The sequence below is a fragment of the Eptesicus fuscus genome, chromosome 23, assembly GCF_027574615.1.
Source record: "Eptesicus fuscus isolate TK198812 chromosome 23, DD_ASM_mEF_20220401, whole genome shotgun sequence".
NCBI classification, from domain to species: Eukaryota; Metazoa; Chordata; class Mammalia; order Chiroptera; family Vespertilionidae; genus Eptesicus; species Eptesicus fuscus.
The window spans coordinates 25,415,091-25,435,000 of record NC_072495.1 but is presented as its reverse complement, the minus strand read 5'-3'; the positions used below and the strand labels follow the sequence as shown (position 1 = coordinate 25,435,000).

Below are 19,910 nucleotides of genomic sequence, written 5' to 3'. Positions count from 1 at the left end.
GGCATGGGCTCCAACACCCAGCTGCAAGGGAGGACCCCGCTGCTCTGTGGTATCAGCGGCCTCATCCACGCTCGCCTCTGCCTTTGACACAGTCTCCCTGGGAACAGGTCGAGGGCCAGAGCCATTGGCCCGACGATGGTGCTGTCCGCAGCTGGCCACACCTGCTTCCTCTTACACGGTCGTCCCACTCGAAGCATCCACGCCGGGCTCCCCCTCCGCTCCCCCAAACAGAGGAGCAGCACGGGGAGAGAGAGAGAGTCCCACACGCCGCCCACCTGTGGTTCCGGGGCTTGGGAAGGCCGGGGACCTCCTGGACTTTGTAGGGAAAGAAACCCAAAAGGTGGCCCCAGATCCCTGACCCAGATCTCCCCCTTGTGCATCAGGTGTTTGGGTCAGGCTCCCCTAACCCCTCCCTCTCTCTCTCCCAGGCCCTGGTGGGAGCAAAGGGAATGGGGGATGTGGCCATATCAGACCCCGTCTTGCCCTGGAGTCACCCTGAGCTGGTGGGGAGCCAAGGAAACCCTCCCGCAGCTGCCCTAATCTCCACCTCCCAGGCGGGCCCGGGCGGGAGGCCTCCGCTGCCCCGGCAACTGGGCCAGGCAGACACTCCCTCCCAAGGTCACCCAAGCCCAGGCCTCCGTATTCGGAGGAGCATCCCGTGGCATCTGTCCAGCTGGAGGGCCACAGGGTGGGCGCCATTTAGCCATGATGTGGGGCAGGGCAGGCAGGACGCCGGCAAAGCCTGATTGCACCCCAGACATGGAGATGCCATTCAGCCAGCAGACTCTGCTTCCGTTGGCAGGCTACAGGCTTGAGTGAGGACGGCCAGGAGGGCACCTGTGGCCGGCGAGAGATGCCAGCTGTTTTCCGAGGCTCTGGAAGGTGGGAGGCGGAGGCGGGGCCGCCGTGAGGGGGCAGGTGTGACGTCAGCGTTACATCCCGTGACAACACCCTCATTGCAGTCCAACGTCTCAGCCCACACACCACGGAAGACGGGGAGTTGTCCGTCTCCCAAAACACAGGGCACCCGGACGGTGAGAGCAAAAGTCCTCCATGTCCCAGCAAGATCTGTGTTAGGAAAACAGGGACTGGAGGGAGGCCTGGAGCCACGGAGCCGAGCAGACAGAGGCACGTGGCATGGTGGGCATCTGGCCCTGTACCAGCCTGCCTGGTCCCAGGCCTGGCTTGGCTGCTGGCTGGTGTGAGCCCGCAGGAGACGCCTTCCTTCCATGGTGCTTCCCTCGCCCGGCCGGCGTGGCTCAGTGGTTGAGCATCGACCTATGAACCAGGTTCGATTCGCGGTCAGGGCCCAGGCCCGGGTTGCGGGCTCGATGCCCAGTGTGGGGGCGTACCGAAGGGAGCAGATCCGTGATTCTCTCTCATCATTGAGGTTTCTCTCTCTCTCTCCCTCTCTCTTCCTCTCTGACATCAATAAAAATATAACAAACAAAAAAAAAAGGTGAAGGGATTAAGAAGTACAAATTGGCAGCTGCAAAATAGTCACGGGGGATGTCAATCAAGTATAGCGTAGGGAATAGAGTCAAGAATGTTGTAGAGCCCTGACCGGTTTGGCTCAGTGGATGGAGCGTCGGCCTGTGGACTGAAGGGTCCCAGGTTCGATTCCGGTCAGGGGCATGTACATTGGTTGCAGGCACATCCCCAGTAGGGGGCGTGCAGGAGGCAGCTGATCGATGTTTCTCTCTCATCGATGTTTCTAACTCTCTATCCCTCTCCCTTCCTCTCTGTGAAAAATCAATAAAATAGGTTTTAAAAAAAGTAAAAACAGCCCTGGCTGGTTTTGCCCAGTGGATAGAGCGTGGGCCTGCGGACTGAAGGGTCCCAGGTTCGATTCTGACCAAGGGCACATGCCTGGGTTGCGGGTTCGATCCCCAGTGGGGGACATGCGGGAGGCGGCTGATCAATGATTCTCTCATCATTGATGTTTCTGTCTCTCTCTCCCTCTCCTTCCTCTCTGAAATCAATAAAGATATATTTTAAAAAAAAATTAAAAACAAAAAGAATGTTGTAGAAACTATGTATGGAACCAGGTACCGGAGATATCGGGGGGAGTGGGGGCAAACATCTTGCAAAGTGTGTGATTGTCTAACCCCTCGGCTGTGCCCCTGAAACTAACACACAGGGATATTGCACGTACACGGCAATGGGAAAATAACATTGTAAAAAAATAACCAAGGGACCTATGTGACTCCCGTGACCTGAGCTAATATTTACAAAGCCCTTAGCACTGGGCCTGGCCAATGAGGACTTCTCTTTACAGGGTGACCTGCCACCTGTGGCATTTCAGAAACATGGCTTCCTACTCCTCAGGAACTGGGGAGCGTTGGGGAGATATTTCTTTCCTTGTCTGGCCCTCCTTGAATCAGTGGACTTTGTTTTACATGCCAAAAGCATATGGCATATACACTGAGTGGCCAGGTGATGATGATCTCTGAACGCATAATAATCTGGCCACTCACCATATCAATATATATGTTAGAGGCCCGGTGCATGAATTCCTGCATGGGTGGGGTCCGGCCAGCCTGGCCAGGGGGAGGGGACATGGGCGGTTGGCCGGCCGGCCTGCTGGTCGAACTCCTGGTCGAGGGGACAATTTGCATATTAGCCTTTTATTATATAGGATATACACGGAGTGGCCAGATTATGATGATCTCTGAACACATAACAATCTGGCCACTCAATATGTATATTAGAGGCTCGGTGCATGAATTCGTGCATGGGTGGGGTCCAGCCAGCCTGGCCAGGGGGAGGGGACATGGGCGGTTGGCTGGCCGGCCTGCTGGTCGAACTCCTGGTGGAGGGGGCAATTTGCATATTAGCCTTTTATTATATAGGATATACACGGAGTGGCCAGATTATTATGCGTTCAGAGATCATCATCATCTGGCCACTCAGTGTATAATGTGATCCTGTCTCTTCCCAACTGTTCTGTGGGTTTTTGTTGTTTTTCCCCCATGTCGTTATAAACTCTCCGTGAGCCACATTAAGCACCAGGGTCGCCTGAGAAATTGTTCCCAATTTTCCTACTAACGAGGCACAAACGACTTTAAACTGAAGATATTTTTCGTTACTTAGGACTATTCGTCAGCAAACTATCAAAGGATCCTGATGCGTATTGTCCAGTGGCTTTCTAGAAAAAACGGAACCAATTTCCAGTCCTGCCACCAACGTATGAATGTCTCTTCTTCACCAACGTGGTTGCTGTCAATCCTCACCGGAGGAGATCTTTCCCATTGCTTTTCAGAGAGGGAGGGAGAGGGAGAGAGAGAGAGAAGCATCCATGATGAGAGAGAATCATGGATCGGCGGCCTCCTGCACGCCCCCTACTGGGGACCGAGCACACAACCTGGGCACGTGCCCTCGACCGGAATCGAACCCAGGACGCTTCAGTCCGCAGGCCCACGCGCTATCCACGGAGCCAAACTGGCTAGGGCAAAATAAAAGTGTATTAATTTATAAACTTCTAAATTAAAAAACGGTAAAAGAAACAGGTAAAACCCATTTTTAACAATATATCATATTGACCCAATATATCAAGCTATGTGGTCATTTCCACAGGTAATCAATGTAAGAAATCAAATAATGAAATATTAAATTTTTTGGGTACCAGGTCTCCGAAATGGGGTGTGTATTTCACACTGACATCTCCATTCCCACTAGTGGCAAACCACACCCCCCAACCTCAACGGCCGCCCGTGGCCCGAAAGCCCAGATCGGTGGGGAAAAGCCTAAAAGACGTGGTTTGACCCCAAGGGAGAGCAGAGGGCAAAGGTCTGGTAGCCTGGTTTCCCACGCCTTTACCTTCACCGCCCACCTGCTCCTCTCCCTGGGAAATGTCTGCTCGGCCAACTTGAACTTTCTCACCTACCCCAGTGACCTTTGCTTGCCTCTCAGGTGCCATCCCGGATACATGTGTCAACAGCCTCCCCCCCTCTGGCCTCCCAACCCCTCCATCCCCCTCTCCCTCCCCCCTCCCCCCACCCCTGCAGGCTTTTATCTGATCACGGCCACCCCTCCCCCCCACCTCCCCCCCCCCCCCCCCCCCCCCCCGGCCTTGGGCTGCAGAATCTCCCCAGGAGCTCAGGGGGATCCATCCCCGGATCTCACCCCAGCAGCTCGCTGCTCTGCGGACAGAGGAAGCAATGCTCCTACCAGCCACCCTGGCTAATCCTCCAGGCCATCTTGAAGGCTGCAGCCCTTTGCACACAAGGGCTCTCCTATCAGCTGGTGAGCACCCCAGGGTGTAGCCCGTGTTCCCGGTCAGGGGAAGGGGGTGGGGGGCCCCTTGGGAAGAAAGGCCTGGGGGCCACCTCGAGGGTTGAACCACGTTCATAAAGGCGCCCCCGTTTTGCTGGAAGGGGATCCCTGAAACTGGCTCGTGTCCTTGGTGCCCTCCCCCTTCCCTGCCCTGTGGGAACCGGTGGGAGCCCCTGGGCAGAGGAGGCCTGGAGGTGGGGGGGCGCGGGCTGCCCTCACTGACGTCTGCTTCGGGGCCCCTTTGGGGGCGGGTGACCTCCTGGCCCCGCTAGGGTGCATCTTGGGGACAGACGATGGCAAACACCCCAGAGGGGAGGAGAAACCAGGATGGGGCGGGGCGGACCGGGGCTCTCCCGTCGGGGGCGGGACCAGCATCCGACCTGAGGGGCAAAGGCAGACGCCCGCCCGGGAGCACCCTGAGCGGCAAAAGCCGGCGCCCGCAGGCACCATGAGCGGCCGCGTCGGGGACCTGAGCCCCCAGCAGCAGGAGGCCCTGGCCCGGGTGAGGTTCTTCGGGGGCCCAGGGCCGGGAGGCTGGCCCCTGCCCCCGCCCAGCAGCCTGAGGCTGGAGCCCCTATTGTACGGAGGGGAAAGGGGAGCCTGGAGAGCACCCCTGTCCAGCCGTGGGCACCTGTGCCCGGTGGCTCGGGCCGCTGTGGACAGGACGCGGGACAGGAGCCCTTCTCTGGGCGGCACTGGGGCTCGATCCAGCTCCCCACTCCTGCCGCTCCGGGCCCCTGCTGGGGGTGGGGAGTGGGAAGGGGTGGGAAGAGGAGGGCAGGGGAGGGGCCCCCTCCCCCCTCTGCCGTCCTGCTTCTGGGCAGTTTAGGGCAAACAGACTCCCAGATGTCCCGCCCAGATTGCAACATGTGTTTGGTTTCTCTGAGCGGCGTTCTGACTCACCAGGGCCTACACTGCCTCGAGATTGCCAATGTTTTCATTAAAGGGGAGTGGAGGAGTTGGGGTGCTCTCAAGAGAGTCGTGGGGTAGGCCACACCGGGGAGTGTCCTGGCCCTGGGGAAGGGGGAGCAGGTCCAAGTGCCACAGCAGGAGTGGGGTTTGCAGGTGACCAGGGGCTGGAAGCTGTGCCCCAGGGTGGGGGGAGGGGGGGGGGAGGGGGAGGGGGAGGGCCCAGCCCTGGCTGGCACTTGGGCAGTGAAGGGCAGCCTCGGGCAGCCTCGCGCTTGTGGGGAAGGATTTCTGTTGTGGCTCCTCCCCTCCGGGGGCCCTGAGTGAATTCCCACTGGAGGAGAGATGGGTCCCAGGTGAATGATGGGGGCCCTGGGGGAATCCCCAGGTGAAGGAGGAGGTTCCAGGAGCAGAGGGTCCCAGGTGAAGGCAGGGTCCTCGCGTGAAAGGCAGCGGGTCCCCCGTGAACCCTCCCCCTCCCCCATTGGCAATGGCCTCAGAGAAGCGAGGCACTAGGCCCCCAGGAGGGACTGGACACCCGGCCTTTGGGGGGTGAATTCCGGTGGCGATGCTTTAAACAACGGAAAGAGAGTTTATTCTTAGTTTTATCGTTATTTAAAATTAGGGGAAAAGAGCCCAGCTGGCGGGGCTCAGGGGTTGAGCGTCGACCTGTGAACCAGGAGGTCAGGGTTCGATTCCCAGTCAGGGCACATGCCTGGGTTGCGGACTCCATCCCCGGTAGGGGGCGTGCAGGGGGCAGCCGATCCATGGTTCTCTCTCACCATCGATGAGTCTATCTCTCTCTCTCCCTCTCCCTTCCTCTCTGAAATCGATGAAAACGTATTTCCAATCATAGATGCAGTATCAGGGGCGACGTTCCCAAAATGTCCTGGTTGGCCTGCATCCCATTCACCAGGGATCGTTGCAGGAAGAGGGAAGGCAGGGCCCCGCCTCAGACTTACAGAGTGAGGGTCTTGGGGGACAGAGATCCCCCCAAGTTTGAGAAGGACACAGGTCTTCCTGCCACGTGAGGCCGGAGGGGTGGGTGTGCTTCCTTCTCAGGTGGCGAAATGATGCAGGCAGCCGCTGCGGACTGCGCAGGCCCCGGGCAGGGTCCCTGGGCAGGGCTGACTGGCTGACTGAGGGTGGGCAGGGTCAGGGATGGGGACGGGGTTGGGGGCCCCAGGGATCATGGCAGTCCCTCTGACAATCATATCCACCCCCCCCCCTCAGTTCCAGGACAACCTCCAGGACCTGCTGCCCACCATGCCCAAGGCCGATGACCACTTCCTTCTGCGCTGGCTGCGAGGTGAGGGCCTCAGGAGAGGGCGTGGGAGACTTTGGGGGACAGAGCGGTAAAGAACACGGGCTCTGAGCCCGGCTCCATGGTTGAGCATCAGCCTATGAACCGGGAGGTGAGGGTGTGATTCCCGGTCAGGGCACATGCCAGGGTTATGGGCTCAATCCCCAGTAGGGAATGTGCAGGAAGCAGCCGATCCATGGTTCTCTCTCATCCTCTCATCACTGATGTTTCTCTCTCCCTCTCCTTCTCCCTTCTTCTCTGAAATCAATAAAAATATACACTGAGTGGCCAGATTATTATGATCTCTGAACACATTATATATTAGTCGGTGATATATTATGTGATCTCTGAACACATTATATATTATTATGATCTCTCTCTATATATTAGAGGCCCGGTGCATGAATTCGTACACGGGTGGGTCTGGCCAGCCTGGCCAGTGGGAGGGGACATGGGCGGTTGGCTGGCCTGCCTGCAGGTCGAACTCCTGGTCAAGGGGACAATTTGCATATTAGCCTTTTATTATATAGGATACACACTGAGTGGCCAGATTATTATGCGTCCAGAGATCATCATCATCTGGCCGCTCAGTGTATTTAAAAAAGGAAAAAAGAACCCGGGCCCTGGAACGAGCCCACTTTGAGCTAGAATCTGAGCTCCCCTTCCGACTGGCATGGCACACAAAACCCCACGGAGCCTCCGTTTCTTCATCTGCAAATTTGGGGTGAGGCCGCCTCCCATGGGCAGTTGTGAGTGTTACATGAGAGGGTGTAGAGCCTGGCACCGGATGGGCACGGGGTCGAGGTGAGGTCACAGTTAGCACCTCCCTCGGAAGTTCTCGGGATGACAGGCCTGGTCAGGCCTTGAGTCAGACGTCGCTGAACACGGTCTCGGGGCACCTGCGTGTGGGCCTGTCCCCAGGTCCCCGAAGACAAGGCTGTGTGTCCCCGTAGAGAACCTGGCACCAAGCAGACGCCCCGCACACATGCCAGGGCGTGGATGTGATGAAAGGTGGGGGAGTTTCTTCCAGGAATGGCTGAGCCAGTGTAAAGTGATTAGAATAACAGAAGCCACGCCAGGGCTCAGGGAAACTGATTTCGACTCAGCACACCCCGGGGGACGGATTTTGAACTTGATCATCAAGACAGAGCTGGTGGCCTTGGTGGGTTTTCTCTGGAGGTGGGTCCTGGCCAGGGCAGCGGAGGCCTCGTGGTATCTCGGGCCCCTTCCATTGGAAAACCTCTGACCCTGTGTCTCCCCGAAGGCCCATCACAGGGCGAATTCCTCACGAACCAGCGGTCTCAGAGCAACAGGCATCAGGTTTTCAGTTGAGGCGCATTTATTCAAAATCAGTAACCACAACACTATCTGCCAGGCAGTGGGAACTGACTGTGAGCCAGGTCATGGGGCAAGCACTTGGTCTCATGTCACCCCTTGAATAACTTCTGAAAAAGACATTATTCCCACCCTGGTCGGTGGCTAGGTGGTCAGAGCGCCGGCCTGCGCATCAGAGGTTGTGGGTTCGATTCCTGGTCAAGGGCATGTACCTAGGTTGCAGATTTGATTGCTGGCCCTGATCAGGGTGCGTGTGGTAGGCAACCAATCAATGCATCTCTCTCACATCTAGGTTTCACTCTCTTTCTCTCTCTCTCTCTCTCTCTCTCTCTCTCTCTCTCTCTCTCTCTCTCTCTCCCCCCCTTCCCTTCCTGCCTTCCATTCTCTAAAAAAGCAAGGGAAAAATATCCTCGGGTGAGGATTAACAACAACAAAGATATTATTCCCATTTAGCAGATTAAAAAACTAAGGCTCAGAGAAGTGAAGCGATTTGCTCAAGGTTGCACCGCAAATAAAAGGACAAAACTAGCCCTAACTTGTTTGGCTCAGTGGATAGTGCGTCGGCCTGGGGACTCAAGGGTCTCAGGTTCGATTCCCGTCAAGGGCACGTACCTTGGTTGTGGGCACATCCCCAGGTGGGGTGTGCAGGAGGCAGCTGGTTGATGTTTCTCTCATCGATGTTTCTAACTCTCTATCCCTCTCCCTTCCTCTTTGTAAAAAATCAATAAAATATATATTAAAAAAAAAAAAAAAGGACAAAACTAGACTTCTAGCCCAAATCATCCTGACTCCAAAACCCAAGCTCTTCACCAGGGGATCGAACCCTGGCATATCGGAACGATGCTCTAACCAACTGAGCTACGGGTTCAGGGTGAGACCAACCTTTAGAACGAAGAGTTTAAAAAGTCCTGCAAACCGAAAGCAAGACTTTCTCCAAAGCCTTCTAGAGAATTAAAGATCCTCCCATTTTCACAGACTCTCCAGACCCCCCAGTGTACCCTTGGGGTGTCAGGAACAGACAGGGGGCCCCCCACAATGTCCTCGTGAGTTTTCAGAGAAAAGTTTGTTCTACATCCGGCCCCAAGCGCCCTCTGACCTCGACTCTTCCCGCAGCTCAGAACTTTGACCCGAAGAAAGCCGAGGACATGCTCCGGAAGGTGAGGCCCCGCTCTCCCGCGCTTGCCGCCTCCCGCACGCGGCACCCCAGGGATCGGCCACAAAGGGTGGGGACCCTCGCCCTGTCCTGTTGTCACGTTTCTTCTTCCCCCCCCTCCTCGGATCCCTTTCGGCATCGGACCCAGGCCCCCCAGGGTCCCGCTGCTGGTGTCCCCGCCCCCCGTTCGGTGTGGGCAGAGCCCGGGGCCTCGGTGTCTTCGAGCAGAGGGACCTTCGGGGCACGCAGCCTCCAGGTCCCTCCCTGTCTCCACAGCACATCGAGTTCCGGAAGCAACACGACCTGGACCACATCCTCACGTGGCAGCCCTCAGAGGTGAGCCCCACCCCACGCCCAGGCCATGTGGTCACCCCACCTCACTCTCCCCCTCTCCCCCCGCCCCGCCCATGTCCAGCTACCTGATGGCACAGGGACATGGCCGGCGGGGCGGGTCGGGGGCTGATTTGAGCAAGGACCTTACCCCAGGTCCGTGGTCGGCAAACTGCGGCTCGCGAGCCACATGCGGCTCTTTGGCCCCTTGAGTGTGGCTCTTCCACAAAATACCACGGCCTGGGCGCGTCTGTTTTGAAGAAGTGGCGTTAGAAGAAGTTCAAGTTTAAAAAATGTGGCTCTCCAAAGCAATGTCCATCGCTGTGCTGTTGATAGTTGGCTCTGTGGACTCATGCGTTTGCCGACCACGGCCCCAGGTGATCCAGCGGTACGACTCGGGCGGCCTGTGTGGCTACGACTACGATGGCTGCCCCGTGTGGTTCGACATCATCGGGAACCTGGACCCCAAGGGTCTCCTCCTGTCCGCCTCCAAGCAGGAGCTGATCCGGAAACGCATCAAGGTCTGTGAGCGGCTTTTGCAGGAGTGTGAGCTGCAGAGTCAGAAGGTGAGGGGCCAGGGCCGGGGGTTGGGGAGCGTTGGGGGGGGGGGGAAGGGGTTGGGGAAGGGGGTCATGTTAGGCCCACTCTTGTCTAAAAGGTGGCACCAGGCCCAGCCGGTGTGGCTCAGTGGTTGAGGGTCGACCTATGAACGCAAGGCCACACAGCCCGCCCACAGCATAGCGCTGGCTTGGACACGGCGGTGGGACTGCAGGCACTGGTCAACGCAGTCTGTGCTGTTGTCTCTAAAGGTGCCCAGTGACTAAGGAGCGATGATTTTTGATCCCACGGCGACCTCACTGCAGGACTTACATGCAGCTTAGATCTTCTGAGCCGAGGCAGGAGCATTTGCTTGGAAGACACTGCGGGCAGCCAGGGGTGGGGGTGGCAGGAAGGTAGGAGCCGGGCCCAGGTCTCTGTGGCCTGCATCTCCTGTCCGACCTACACGGAGTGGCCAGATGAGGATGATCTCTGAACGCATAATAATCTGGCCACTCCGTGTCTATCCTATAGCAGGCGTCCTCAAACTACGGCCCGCGGGCCACATGCGGGTGTTTTTGCCGTTTTGTGTTTTTTTTTACTTCAAAATAAGATATGTGCAGTGTGCACAGGAATTTGTTCATAGTTTTTTTTTAAACTATAGTCCGGCCCTCCAACGGTCTGAGGGACAGTGAACTGGCCCCCTGTTTAACAAGTTTGAGGACCCCTGTCCTATATAATAAAAGGCTAATATACAAATTGTCCCCTCGACCAGGAGTTCGACCAGCAGGCAGGCCGGCCAACTGCCCATGTCCCCTCCCCCTGGCCAGGCTGGCCGGACCCCACCCGTGCACAAATTCATGCACCGGGCCATACACACACACACACACACACACACACACACACACACACACACACACGGAGTGGCCAGATTATTATGCGTTCAGAGATCACCATCATCTGGCCACTCAGTGTATATGCCTGCTCCGTCCCATGCAGCTGGGCAGGAAGATCGAGACGGTGCTGATGGTGTTTGACATGGAGGGGCTGAGCCTGAAACACCTGTGGAAGCCAGCTGTGGAGGTCTACCAGCAGGTAAGGTAAGCAGCTGGCTCGAGGCCCATAGGGAGCCACTGCCCACACCCGCTTCAGTCCATGGAGGAGGGGACCCCCAGGGGGTCCCACAGAGCAGTCAGTGACGCCGACCCGAGGCACCTCTTGCAAGGAGAAAGGGGAGAGGAGAAGCGCAGCGGACAGAGTGGATGCTCATGGGAAGGCGGCGGGGGTGGGGGGTGGGCCAGGGACGAGGGGGTGGGGGCTCTTGTCTCCGCAGCCTCGGAGGCCACCAATCCCGGCAGGAATATTGGAGTGTGGCCTCAACCAGACTCTTCTTGACTTCACAGTTTTTCGCCATCATGGAAGCCAATTATCCTGAGACACTGAAGAATTTAATTATTGTTCGAGGTGAGGATTAATGGGGCAGCGGGGAAGGAGTGGGGGATGGGGGGGGGTGGGCCATGGGTAAGCCACCACATTCAGGGCTTCTCAAACCATCCTTTGTGAAGAATGGTTTTTTGTTGTTGTTGTTGTTGGTTGGTTTGTTTTGGTGTGTGGGTGTTTCAGCTCAGTGCTTCCCAGACTGATATTTTGGGGATATACAAAAGCCTGTGCAGCAATGTCAAATAAGTTGTAAGTGTCTAAATGTTTGCTGTTATTTCCTTTACTTATCTGGGTGTGCGCCGGTAACAGATGGTCTATGGACCACACGGCTTGGTGGACACACTTTGGGCGGGAATGGTCCCTGTCTGTGACAACCGTATAGACGGGGGGGGGGGGGGGGGGGGAGTATGTCACCGTATGGGCTCTGGGTCAGATGATTTGGCTTCCAATCTAGCTAGCTCTGTGACTTTGAGCAAGCCTGTTGAACCTCATGTTGCCTCGGTTTTCCCATTCTGTAAAATGGGGATGCGATGGCACCTTCCCCACGAGACAGCTGTGAGGTTAAATGAGACAGTCTGTGGGGAAGACATAGTACAGAGCCTGCCCCACAGAAAGGTCCTAGTACGTGTGGGGGATGCAGGTGGGACACGAGGCCTAAGGCAGATGCCCCACCTACTTGCACCCAAGAGGATCCCAAGGCAACCTGGGAACACCTTGGGTGTGCAAAAGAAGAGGCGACCCCTGGGGAACCCACACTCCTGCAGCGGAACAGGGGAGCCAGCCATGGACGGAGAGCCAGGCCCTGTGCCAAGTGTTATGCATGCCCTCGTAAGCGGAACCTCCGTTTTATGCAGTCACAGTTAGTAGCACTAACACTCAGAGAGGGTGAGTAACTAGCTGAAGGTCACACAGCACGAAGAGTCAGAATCCAGATCTGTCTAATTCCCGTCGGGCCCACGCCCTCGCGTGGGACTTTACATCGATCCCCAAGTCCTCTCTGGGCCAGTTTCCCAAGGGAGTTTCCTGTGTCTCAGCCCCCAAGCTGTTCCCTGTGGCCTTCAACTTGGTCAAGTCGTTCATGAGTGAGGAGACTCGACGGAAGATAGTGATTCTGGGAGGTGAGTGACCTGGCCTCCTGGCTGTGCCCATCTCCCCATCTGCCCAGGAAGCAGAGGTCTGTGCTCAAGTCCCCATTTCTCTCTGGCTCATCCTCTTTACCCAGGCATTGACCTTGGCCTGACTCCATTGGCATTGGCCTTGGCCTGGCTCCATTGGCCTTGACCTTGGCCTGACTCCATTGGCCTTTGCACACTCAGACAAGGCGTTGGGCCTGGACGCCAGCCTGGGGGGCCATGTCACGCTCTCGGGTGCTCTCCTGAGTAGGCACCCCGGGGAGCAAGCCAAGGGCACATCAGGGTCCCTCCCAGGGCTTGGCCCCCTCTGCCTTCTGTCAAGCTCCCCCCCCCCCCCCGGCTCCCTCAGGCAACTGGAAGCAAGAGCTGCCAAAGTTCATCAGCCCCGACCAGCTCCCTGTGGAGTTTGGGGGGACCGCGACCGACCCCGATGGCAACCCCAAGTGCCTGACCAAGGTATGGGGGTGCCCAGAGGATGGGGGGGAGGGAGGGTAAGGGTGGCGATCCCACTCACCCGCCCTCACCCTCAGATCAACTACGGAGGCGAAGTGCCCAAGAGCTACTACCAGCACAACCAGGTGAGGGTGCAGTACGAGCACACGGCGACCGTGGGCCGCGGCTCCTCCCTGCAGGTGGAGCTGGAGATTCTGTTCCCGGGCTGTGTGCTCAGGTAGGGGCGGTGGCCACGCACACCTGGGCACCGCCGGGAGGGACCTGGAGCCCTGGCATCCATCCGGTGGCCATCAGCGGGGCCCTGTCCCCTGCAGGTGGCAGTTTGAATCAGACGGGGCGGACATCGGCTTCGGGGTTTTCCTGAAGACCAGGAAGGGGGAGCGGCAGCGGGTAGGGGAGATGGCGGAGGTGCTGCCCAGCGAGCGCTACAACGCCCACCTGGTGCCCGAGGACGGGAGCCTCACCTGCCTCCAGGCCGGCGTCTGTAAGAGCCGTGGGGGTCACCGGGGTGGGGTTCTTCCTCCTGGCGAAGGGCTGGGCTGACACGGGTGGCCAGTCTGGCTTCTCTCTTTGCCTTTTACTTATTTATTTATTTTATTGATTTCTGGGAGGAAAGGAGAGGGAGAGAGAGATGGAAACATCAATGATGAGAGAATCATTGATCAGCTGCCTCTTGCACGCCCCCCATGGGGCACTGAGCCTGCACCCCGGGCCTGTGCCCTGACGGGGAATCGAACCGTGACCTCCTGGTTCATAGGTCGCCGCTCAACCACTGAGCCACGCCGGCCGGGCTGTTCTTAATTCTTTAATGAGCACAAGCATCATCCAAAGAGATGGATGGCTGTGAGCAAGGGGCGGGGGCTGGGCAGTGGCTGACCCTCCAGCCCCATCCATAGTCCTGGGCGGCCAGTTCTCCAGGGCAGTGGTCAGCAAACTGCGGCTCGCGAGCCACATGCGGCTCTTTGGCCCCTTGAGTGTGGCTCTTCCACAAAATACCACGGCCTGGGCGAGTCTATTTTGAAGAAGTGGCGTTAGAAGAAGTTTAAGTTTAAAAAATGTGGCTCTCCAAAGAAATTTCAATCGTTGTGCTGTTGATGTTTGGCTCTGTGGACGAATGAGTTTGCCGACCACTGCCCCAGGGCAGCGGGCCTGCACCCTAACCCTGACCCTAACCCTGACGACGTACTTCTCCGTCCTTGCAGACGTCCTGCGCTTCGACAACACCTACAGCCTGGTGCACGCCAAGAAGGTCAGCTACACGGTGGAGGTGCTGCTCCCCGACAGGGCCTCCCAGGAGAAAATCCAGGGTCTCGAGGCGACAAAACCATCCCCGGCTCCGTGAAGACCCTGCCGCCTCTGCGCCTGGGTTCTCCATCCCCCTCAGCACCCCACGCCCTGTCCCCTGCCCCCCCCCAGGCAGGGCGGTGCTGGAGGTGACCCAGAGGCTACTCCCCTCACCTCACCTCACCCTCTCCGCTCCTCCTGGCACACCTGGCACCGTGGCCAAGCAGCAAGGGGACGCCCAGTGTGTAGACCACCCTGAGGATTCCGACGGGCGTCTTATCTCCTGTCTGCAAAGGATGGGGATGGGAACCCGAGGACGAACCGGCATCCACTGAGGAAGGACCCTGACAACGCCCACCTGTCCCGGGATCACGCACACCCGGCGCCCGGGCTGGGCGTCCTGAGCCCCCGGCCTCGCCGGGAGCACAGCTTCAGGCCCGAAGCGCAGGGAGGCCGCGTCCTCTGCAGGAAGGGGCTCGGCGGGGACGGGCAGGGCCAGCTGGAGGCTTGAGAGTCTGCACAGGAGCTCTGACGCTCTGAGAAGCAGACCAGCTAGATGACACCAAACGCCAGCGCCCGTGCGTGAGGCGCGCCCCGTCTGCCAGGGCGTGTGAGCGGTTTGGTAAGAAAGGAGACGGCTGTGCCAGCATCGGGGAGATGGCCCGGGGCTGGCTGCCAGGCGGAAGCCGCAGGACAGCGTGTCCCAGGGCTGCTCCCACGCCTCCGAGCGGGCTTTCCCACCACCTGGCGGCCCTACGGGGTCACCCTCCGTAGAGCCTCCCAGATGCAGCCACGGGCCCCTCGGGCATCCCAGAGCCATTCCCACTGCCCTTGGCAGGCTAGGGAGGGCCCCCTGACCGGGGTTGGAGGGACCCTTTGCCAGGTTTTGCTGGGCCCGCCTGTTGCTATGACAGAGGCTCACAAGAGGTGACTTCCACCTTCACAATCCCCCCGCCTAAAAGCAAGGAAGGGGTTTAGCCCGGCCGCGGTGGCTCAGTGGTTGAGCATTGACCTAGGAACCAGGAGGTCACGGTTCCATTCCCAGTCAGGGCACAGGCCTGGGTTGGGGGCTCGATCCCCAGTGTGGGGCATGCAGGAGGCAGCCCATCCTTGATTCTCTCTCATCCTGGATGTTTCTCTCTCTCTCTCTCTTCTCTCTCTCTCTCTCTCCCTCTCCCTTCCTCTCTGAAATCAATAAAAATATATTTTTTCAAAAAAGGAAATAGCTCTGAGAGGCACTGGCTGGCCCAAGTTTGTTTCCTTGTTCACCCGTTTATTCATCAACGTTTATCGAGCGTCTGTCCAGCGCCAGGCACTGCAGGCCCCGGGGGGGCACCAGGCTCCTGGGCTGGCCGGACCCCACTGGCAGGGAAGGTGCCTGTGTTCAAAGAGGCACAAGTGACTGATGACCCGTCACCGAGTGAGCATGTCACCACAGGTGTGCAGGGGGAAAGGGGGATGTGCTTTGCCCATGGGAGGGACTCCGGAAGGGAGAGCTGAAGCATGTGTGTGTGTGTGTGGGGGGAGGGGGGCTCAGACAGGAATGGGGTGGGGGAGGCTGTGGGGTCTGAGGCTGGAGGAAAGCCAGGCGGGCTCTTGGGCGACACTGGTCACCGCGGACCGATGTGTGTTATTTGCGAGCGACTGGGGACCCTTCGTCGTTCATGAAACCCTGTCACGACGCAGGTTATGCAACAGAGTCTGTTGTTATTCAGGAAAGAATGGCAAGATCTTGGCCAGAGGCCACAGGTCAAAACTCTTACTCAAGAGGAGGTGTTTGGAAATACTTGGCCTCACCTGTCAAGAAAACAGACAAGCCCTGGCCGGTTTGGCTCAGTGGATAGAGTGTCAGCCTGCAGACGGAAGGGTCCCAGGTTCAATTCCGGCCAAGGGCACATGCTCGGGGTTGCAGGCTTGATCCCCAGTGGGAGACATGCAGGAGGCAGCCGATCAATGATTCTCTCTTATCATTGGTGTTTCTCTCTCTCCCTCTCCCTTCCTCTTTGAGATCAATACACACACACACACACACACACACACACACACACACACTCGAGGCCTGGTGCACGGATTCGTGCACCGGTGGGGTCCCTCGGCCTGGCCTGTGGGGATGGGGCTGAATCCTGCTCTCTGACATCCCCCGAGGGGTCCCAGATTGCGAGAGGGCGTTTATGGGGTGACATGCCCTGGAATCAGGCTCCCTTCTCTCTGGTTCCAGGTGTGTCACCGGAAAACCACAGCTGCCAAGTCACCAAAGTTGGGCAGCCCCTGTGTTGAGCGTCTGCCCCTGGGTGGTCAGTGCATGTCATAGCTTCTGGTCGAAAGGTTGGCCTGCCATTGAGGCTTTTATATATAGAGAGATAAATAAATAAAGGAAGTGAAAAAGGTAAAAGATGGAACACAGACTGTCCCCCCAGGTGCTACCCAGAGCACCACTGGGACTCTGGTGAGGTGCCCCCCCCCCCAATTCCCTTCCCCTCTCCACTTTTTAGGCCACCCCCTGCCTCCCCTTACTGTGGTCTGAGCCCTCATTCCCCCCTCCCCCGCACACACTTGCCTCTTCCCAGCCATGCTCAGACCGTTGGCTAGGCTCGAGCACCCCCTGGGCCCCCTCTGTGCTCGCCCGACTGGTTCTGGTGCGACCCAGCTAGGGGAAGGCAGGCAGGAAGGTCCGAGCGGCAGCCCTCTCCCATTTCCCAGTGACCGGCCAGAAGGAGCGGTTCCGGGTGCGGCCTGGGCAGCCCTGTCTACCTCCTGCAGGTGTCGGCTCATGTCCTGGTTGTTGCCATGGCCCCCTGAGAGCCTGGCAAACTAGGAGCTAAACACAATCTGGGGACTTACTTAAGAAGATGTCTTCCATGGGTGGGGGTGGGGGGGGGTGGGGGTGGGGGTGGGGGTGAGGGTCGAGGTTCTCCTCTGCCAGGGTCTTTGCTTCGGGGGAGGGAGATTAATTCTGCGGCCTCCAGACACCCTGCAGCTTGGGGGCCCCACCACGATGATTTAGACCAGCGGTCGGCAAACTCATTGGTCCACAGAGCCAAATATCAACAGGACAACGATGGAAATTTCTTTTGAGAGCCACATTTTTTAAACTTAAGCTTCTTCTAACGCCACTTCTTCAAAATAGACTCGCCCAGGCCGTGGTAGTTTGTGGAAGAGCCACACTCAAGGGGCCCAAGAGCCGCATGTGGCTCTCAAGCCGCGGTTTGCCGACCATGGATTTAGACCAAGCATGCCAAATGCGTGGCCCGAGGACCACATGCCTCGTTTATGTGGCCCGTGTCAGCCTTTGAGTTTGACATGCTTGCTTTAGACCGGGGGTCCTCAAACTTTTTAAACGGGGGGCCAGTTCACTGTCCCTCAGACCATTGGAGGGCCGGACTATAGTTAAAAAAAAAAACTATGAACAAATTCCTATGCACACTGCACATATCTTATTTTGAAGTAAAAAAACAAAACGGCAAAAACACCCGCATGTGGCCCGCGGGCCGTAGTTTGAGGACGCCTGCTGTAGACCCTTTATTGAGCACTGGGTTTCAGGCACAAGGGTGAGTCCTCCCAGGGAAGGCAGGGCTTGGCTATGGGTCCAGAGTCAGAGGGTCCAAGAAGTGGAAGGTCCGAGAGAGGGAGAAACTTTTCTGAGCCCTCCCGCCCCCTCCCCCATCTGCCCCGGCTTGGCTCAGTGGTTGAGCATCAACCTATGCACCTGGAAAAGCACTTTGTAGGTGTGTCTCTGAGAGGACCCCCCAAACCCTCCCCCTGGATCTCCCTGCCCAGCCTCTGAGGTCCCCAGAAGTAGCTGGGGCACCTCCCGTGAGAGGGATTAGGGCAGGAAAGGAGACGGGTGAGAAAAAGGCAGGATTAGGGCTGGGAGAGGGCGGCGGGAACCCAATCTCTGCTGCTGCAGCCCGCAGGAAGTGGGTGTGGGGCCGCCGCGGCCTTGCAGGAAGAGGCTGGAATGTGAAGTGGGGAGGGCCGGTGTGTGGAGGGTTATCTAACCGCCCCTGAGTGTGTGCGGCAGGCACCCCACAGAGAGGGAGATGCCACCGCGGGCCCGCCCTCCTCTGGACCCACCTCTACCAGGGCCCAGAGCAAGGGAGGTGTCCAGCACTACCCCACACCCGCCAGCCTAAAGGGCCCGAGAGAGCCCAGAGGTAGGGGAGGGAGGACCCAGGATGCCCGAGGGGTGGGGGACCTGGGCGAGCCCAGCTCCTGGGGCCGAGGCCAGCCCAGGGGTGCTGTCAGCCCACGTGGAACCCTCAAGGCCTGGAAGATGTGGCCACGTGGACGTGCTGTGGTCTCAAGCTGAGGCCTTCCTTCATTTTATTTTATTTTAAATATATTTTTATTGATCTCAGAGAGGAAGGGAGAGGGAGAGAGCGATAGAAACATCCATGATGAGAGAGAATCATGGATCGGCTGTTTCCTGCAAGCCCCCCACTGGGGATCGAGCCCACAACCCAGGCCTGTGCCCTGACCTGGAATCGAACCTGGGACCCTTCAGTCCACAGGCGGACGCTCTATCCACTGAGCCACACCAGCCAGGGCTCAAGCTGATGCGCTCCTGAGGGGCAGTTTTTGACCATGTGGCCTCTGCTTCTGGCGGCTGAAGGAGAATGATCCCTTAGACGTGTACAACCCTGGACAGTCTACACGGCTCGTTAGATCTTCCCTCCAACCCCGTAAGGAGTTCAGGGCAAGCGTTGACCACCCACCGCCGACCCCCTATCCTATAAATGAGGCCGTGACCCTCTAAGAGGTCATAGTAAAAGGGAGATCTCTAGCCTGGCCGGCGGGACTCAGCGGATTGAGCGTAGCCTCATGCATCAGGAAGGTTTTTCCTGGTTCGATTCCCGGTCGGAGCATCAACCCGGGTTGTGGGCTCCATCCCCAGGAGGGGGCATGCAGGAGGCAGTGGATTACTGCTTCTCTCTCATTGATGTTTCTATCTTCTCTCCCTCTCTCTCTAAAAAATCAATACAAACATTCTTTTTTATTTATTTATTTTATTGATTTCAGAGAGGAAGGGAGAGGGAGAGAGAGAGAGATAGAAAACATCAATGATGAGAGAGAATCATCCATCGGCTGCCTCCTGCACACCCCCCACTGGGGATCGAGCCCGCAACCCAGGCACATGCCCCCGACCGGAATCGAACCTGGGACCCTTCAGTCTGCAGGCCGACGCTCTATCCACTGAGCCAAGCCGGCCAGGGCCAAACATTCTTTTTTAAAAGAACATCTTATGGGCGAGTGGGGAGCAGGGCCAGGCCTTGCAGGCACGTGTGATGGTAGACGATCAGGCAGCGTGACAGAAATCAAAGGGCAGGGAACCTTCCGGGCTTTTCCATCACCTCGCACCGATGGCGGACACCCCTCCCTGGTCAGGGAGAGCGGGAGCTGCACCCTCGGTTTAAAATCCCAAGAAACACCTCCCCGCCCCACGGCCACCCACCTGCCCCACCTCTGCGTTAGGGGCCAGGGATGCGGGGTTCTGGACGAGACCTCAGAGAGAGAAGAGAGGGCTGCAGGGTGGGGAGCGCCCAGCCCCTCCCCACGTTGAGGCGCAGGGCCAGCACGGAGCGATGGGGTTTGAAAGACACCAGGAACCGCAGCCTCGGCCCTTCAGCCCTTTGGAGAGAACAAGCCGTCAGCAAGGACCCTCGGATCCTGTCTTTCTGCCCCAGCCTGCCTCTCCTTGTCCCAAAAGGATGTGCGCTTCCTACCCAGACCAAGGGAACGAGCTGTCCACTAAACGGAC

At 58.0% G+C, this 19,910-nt stretch overlaps 1 protein-coding gene across 4 annotated transcripts; it reads left to right on the top strand.

Annotated features, from left to right (window-relative positions):
• The first annotated feature begins 4,643 nt into the window (after positions 1–4,643).
• Positions 4,644–15,298, top strand: LOC103305082 (SEC14-like protein 4). Of its 4 annotated transcripts, none has more exons than XM_054712739.1 (13): positions 4,644–4,777; positions 6,418–6,493; positions 8,936–8,979; positions 9,252–9,311; positions 9,683–9,871; positions 10,842–10,937; positions 11,246–11,306; positions 12,317–12,400; positions 12,765–12,871; positions 12,946–13,085; positions 13,183–13,352; positions 14,071–14,117; positions 14,380–15,298. In XM_054712739.1, exons 1-13 carry the CDS (start codon positions 4,724–4,726, stop codon positions 14,485–14,487), a joined length of 1,236 nt encoding a protein of 411 aa, XP_054568714.1. In that variant the 5' UTR covers positions 4,644–4,723; the 3' UTR covers positions 14,488–15,298. The 4 variants fall into 4 exon arrangements, with proteins under 4 accessions (XP_054568714.1, XP_054568716.1, XP_054568718.1 ...); XM_054712742.1 differs by lacking the exon at positions 4,644–4,777 and adding an exon at positions 5,240–5,340; XM_054712741.1 differs by having other exon boundaries at positions 14,071–14,448.
• The last annotated feature ends 4,612 nt before the right edge of the window (positions 15,299–19,910 follow it).